Source organism: Tachysurus vachellii, chromosome 16 (assembly GCF_030014155.1).
Source record: "Tachysurus vachellii isolate PV-2020 chromosome 16, HZAU_Pvac_v1, whole genome shotgun sequence".
In the NCBI taxonomy this organism is placed as follows: Eukaryota; Metazoa; Chordata; class Actinopteri; order Siluriformes; family Bagridae; genus Tachysurus; species Tachysurus vachellii.
In genome coordinates this window covers 6,487,267-6,492,612 of record NC_083475.1, presented here as the reverse complement: position 1 = coordinate 6,492,612, position 5,346 = coordinate 6,487,267, and the positions used below count along the sequence as shown (strand labels likewise).

The 5,346-nt window shown below is 34.9% G+C and overlaps 1 protein-coding gene across 1 annotated transcript; it reads right to left on the bottom strand.

The window, feature by feature from the left end:
- Positions 1 to 208: 208 nt before the first annotated feature.
- LOC132858809 (tetraspanin-8-like) lies at positions 209 to 5,100 on the bottom strand. Its single transcript, XM_060889283.1, has 9 exons — positions 4,942 to 5,100; positions 4,735 to 4,791; positions 3,501 to 3,614; positions 2,446 to 2,520; positions 2,232 to 2,318; positions 1,958 to 2,080; positions 1,818 to 1,865; positions 1,651 to 1,734; positions 209 to 754 (listed from the first exon to the last, which is right to left on the bottom strand). The coding sequence occupies exons 1-9, from the start codon at positions 4,999 to 5,001 to the stop codon at positions 632 to 634; spliced, it is 771 nt and encodes a 256-aa protein (XP_060745266.1). The 5' UTR covers positions 5,002 to 5,100; the 3' UTR covers positions 209 to 631.
- Positions 5,101 to 5,346: the final 246 nt, after the last annotated feature.

Sequence of the window (5,346 nt, the reverse complement as noted above, 5' to 3'; positions counted from 1 at the left end):
AACATGTAGCTCTATTTCTCTAAATCTGTTTACCATCTTGTGATCTGTTATCGTGTGTATCTCTGTGTGTGTGTGTGTGTCTGTGTCTGTGTGTGTGTGTCTGTGTGTGTGTGTGTGTGTGTGTGTGTGTGTGTGTGTGTGTGTGAAACGTTAGACAGCTCTTTGGCTTCCTCCACTGGAGGAACAGAGAATTACACAGAAAATCCTATTACTTTTACACTCAGAGTTTTATTATTTAATTTTTTTTTATTGAAACAACTGTAAACCTGAAAATAATTACTATCTTGAATAAACAAACAGTAAAACTCGGTTTATATGAATATTGGACTCTGCATCACTTCTCTTAGGGATGTTTATGGAAAATCTACTGAAAATTAGATCAAAAATATAGTCATTATATATAGCCATTACTACTAACACAATAGAGTAGGAATAATACATGTTTATATAAAAATGCAAGGTGTCCAAGACATAAAGACAAAGATCTGGTAAAATATATCATAAAGGAAGTTTCTTTTTTTCCTTCCAGTCATGTAGACATATAAGAAATGCTAAAAATATGCATAAAAGAAGCCTGGGCCATTTTGGGTCAGATGAAACTCAACCAGCTAAACACTTCAAACCCAACCGGTTAATAATTAACCACCTCGGAGTATTTTGGTGGCTGGTATGAAAGAGCCATAGGCGGCATCTGACTGATGGATGGATTGCTGATCTTGATGATCATCATTAGAGACATCAGACCTCCCAGGATCTACAGCGAGAGAGAAGAGGTGTGGAAAAAAAAGTTATATTATTATCATTATAATGCTATAAATGTATTTTTTTCCAAATTTTTGTATTTTGTATATTCATTTTTTATTTGTATTTATTTTTTGTATAAAAAATTTATATTTTTTTATTATGGTTGTTTTGTTGATCATTTGTCCAGATCATTTCTTCATTATCATAGGTCTCACTTTTAATTAAAACATCAAAAAAAAAAAAATGTACATGTAATATATTATAAAATTCTATGTGAACACGAGTACAAACATAGATTTAATTTCTTCATCCTTTATGTTACAGAAGTCTGTTGTAAATATTGTATTTTTACTTCGACCTAGTAAACGAAGACACCGTGATCCTCAGACATATCAGATTCTTCTAGAGTGAAACAATAAGCATCGTGTGTGTCACTTCAACAAGGCTGTCATGGCTACAGTGATTGGGTATGTAATAGTCAGGGGTTCAACATTTTGTTATGAGGACGGCACACAAGAAACTGGAGCAAAGACATGATAGGCAGACATTCCTACAGTGCATGTAAACCTGGAAAGTCCCTGGAATTCACTTGCATTTTTCTTGAATCTGCTTCATGTGGAAATCACATGAATTGCTCACACTTTAAACACACCAATTGTGCAATCTGGACTTTCCCTTTTGCTCAGTAAAGCTGGCACCATTTCTATTGTAGTTCTAGATGAAATCTGCTACAACACAGCTGCTGGCTTCAGCAGCCCAACAGCTCCAGCCAAGGGTCATATACGATGGTCTTATACTAGGGTCATATAACTAACAGTTAAACAGCCCTGGAGCGCTTTCAAGTACAAATGTTCCAGCTTTTCCACCCAAGCTTTCACCTAGGTTATTGATAAAGGATGTACTTACAGCCAGAGCTGCTAAGGTGAAAAACATGGCCAATGAGATGTTGAAGATTTTGTCCAAATATTCAATAAACACAGGCCCACATGGCTAAATTCACGAGAGACAAAAGAAAGTTAGAACCTATTCATATAAACAATATGTTAGGGGTTAAAGAGAAAAACAAGTCGCACCTTTGACCACACCCTTTGACTTGTACTTTCACTTATATACCGGAGGTTCTGAATAAACATCAAACAGTAAAGGTTAATATGCATAAAATGGTGAAATAGGACAAAAAAAACAACGACTGAAATAGGAATTGAAGTTGTACCTTGTTCACATTTGTTAAAACACTCTTACACATGTCAGGACTATAGGAACCCTCGCAGTTACATGACTCAGGAACTTCCCCCTGCCAGTCCTGGTATCCATTACTGAGTCCACAGCACTTGAACTAATTAAACCAGGACAGGAAATATATTTCAGTAACGTCATAACTCCATGAACCAAACTAAAATGAAACATCCTGAAAAAAATCATATAGTGTAAGAAAGGAGGAATGGATGGAGGGATAGATAGAAGGATGGATGGATGAATTCATTTACATGCGCTTGCATGGAGATTAATGCGTGCTTTATCTCTTTAGTCATAGCCGATGGTGATTTTAGGTATTCTTGGACAGCCGAACGGAGCTGAGGAAAAAAAAGGGAACAGTTACACTTAGAAAATAACCAGAATAGATATCTATTAGATTTAAAGTAAACCGATGCATTGTTTACATGTGTTTTTAATTCTGTAATTACAGTTAAGCTGTAATACCTCAGCACGATTAACTGCAATAGGAATGGCAACACGCAACATGCCTCCGGTCATCAAGCACATAATGACAAAGAACTGCAAGAGAGAAACTGATGTTAGAAACTTGTTCCAGTAGAAAAAGGGAAAAACCAACCAGACAAGTTGGTCTTTTAGTACAAACACTGAAGCACTCTTTTGTGGTTGTGGTTTCAGATTTTTTGTCAGCTTTGACTGGTTTATTTGATAATTTATACAGTAGAACACTTTGCAATTTGACACCAATCACACAGTTAAGGTCAAACACTCACTCACTCATCTCACTCATTTTCTACCACTTATCCAAACTACCTCGGGTCACGGGGAGCCTGTGCCTATCTCAGGCGTCATCGGGCATCAAGGCAGGATACACCCTGGACGGAGTGCCAACCCATCGCAGGGCACACACACTCATTCACTCACACAATCACACACTACGGACAATTTTCCAGAGATGCCAATCAACCTACCATGCATGTCTTTGGACCGGGGGAGGAAACCGGAGTACCCGGAGGAAACCCCCGAGGCAAGGGGAGAACATGCAAACTCCACACACACAAGGCGGAGGTGGGAATCGAACCCCAACCCTGGAGGTGTGAGGCGAATGTGCTAACCACTAAGCCACCGTGCCCCCCCTAAGGTCAAACAGTCAAACTAATAACAAGCTATTCAAGATAGTTTTGGTTATATGGGCTGTGATTTTTTACAGCTGGAACAAGGTGCTCTTGTTTTTACTTCACGGATCGGAAATTCTCTGTGATACTGAACACTGAACTTCAAAGGCTGTAACACTGAGCAAACTGGAAGTGTGAAATCCTTAAGAGATGAAGAGCTCTATATGTGACGTCATTTCATGTTATACATAAAATAGTTATACACCCAAAACAAAAAATCTTCCCTTCATAGGCCTCCAGTGCAATGACTTTATTGCAAATAACTTTATATGTCGTAAGCTAGTCCCAGTGGAGCATGAATACAGTAACCAAAGTTCACTTGTGGTTTATACACTTCCACTTTTGATTCTGCCGAAACACACTCACCATAATAAGTGCGCACTTGCTCTCTTTGTATGCTCCAAAAACCCCCAAGACAGAGATGATGAATATCCCGGAGCCGACCACATACAAAAATATTACTCCTGTCATGGTGTTCGCCTAAATTTAAAAGTCAACAACAACAAGCTCTTAAACATTGACAATACAAACATGTCGGGGAAAACTTGATAATATTGGAAAAGGTGTGTTTTTTATTTTTGGAACAAATCCAATGTTTTTTTTTTTTGTTTTTTTGTTTTTTAAGAACATACCTAACTAGAGAATGTGTTCAAAGCACACAAGCTTTAAAAAGGTAAAAGTCGTCTAAGTCATCTGTAACAATTTTTTTTTTTACTAGAAATTCCACTAGAAATGTTTTTGCTTGTAAGAATTCCAATTTCAGATTTAAATTCTAGAATTTCATTTTTACTAGCGAGTAATGAAAATGAATTTACAGTATAGGGAAAATGAAACGATAGAATTTAGTTTTTAAGAGTTAGTTTTTAAATAATTGTCAAAATTGTCAAAATAAGTTGTCAAAATTTAAAGTGTTATAAAATATGTTTGATAAATAAAATTCAATTCAGACTAAGTGATTACAGTCTGATTTCAGCCTGAATTGAATTTTATATATCAAATATATTTTATATATTAATTTATATATTTATGTGTGTATATATATATATATATATATATATATATATATATATATATATATATATATATATATATATAAAACACTGAAACACAATTCAGTGTTCTTTACCAATGTAAGAATTCAATTCTTTTTATCAAATTGTATAAAGTTTTACTTCCCACAAGAGAAAATTCCTATAGAATTTTTACTAATGAAGTTTTTTCCACCACATGTGGAAATCGAAGGATTAATTACAGTTCAGTTTTTACTATTAGAAATGTTCAGTGCAGATTTACATTTACATTGTGAACATTTTATATGTTCATTATATGTTATATAAACAATGACAGATGTCTTCATTTTGAATGCTTGCTAGTAAAAACATACATTAAAACTGTGCATATAAATAAGAAAATAAATAAATAAATAAATAAATAAATCATAGGAAATAATAAGAAATAGACCATTTGTTTATAATGTACAAAATGAGGAGTATAGCTATCCAAAAAAAAGAGCTCAACTTGTGGATTGAATACTATTCATACTGTACACGAGGAAAAAGTCTTTTCTATGAACAGTGTATCAATGTGAAGTTGTACTCACGTCCTCAGCATATTGCCGCCCAAACAGAGCAACGCCAAAAATGATAATTCCAAAGATCTAAAAGTAAATAGAATGTGACAAATAAATAAAACACGAAACACTAAAGCCTATCAAAAACAATCTAAAAGCTAAAGTTTTTGCTTCCAAACCGAATCTCATAAGTGACATGTAAATGAGAAGAATCATCACTAAAATCATTAAACATACCGCAAAAAGGGCATTAAAGAAGATAAAGGTCTTCTTGAAACAGGAATTGATTTTTGCCATGTTTCTGCAGTTGTTCTTGTGGAAAAATACCAAGTTACTCAGACTGAAGGCTGAAGTGTTTTTAGTCCCAAAGCAAATAGTTTTACATACAGCTTGATATTGAATGTGGTCAAGGAGGAGGAGCTTAGAGCTCTACTTACTGTAAACTAGTAACAGCTTCCTGTTCAGAGAACAAAAAAATGAACATAACAACATCTCAGAAGATGAATAAAGAGTATGTAACACTGTTAGTCTTAACAACAACAAAATGTATGTGCACTCAACACCAACAAACACGAGAGATCTTTCACTTTTACAGTACACCACAACACAGATCATGTAGATCATACAGATCCAGTGTAACAT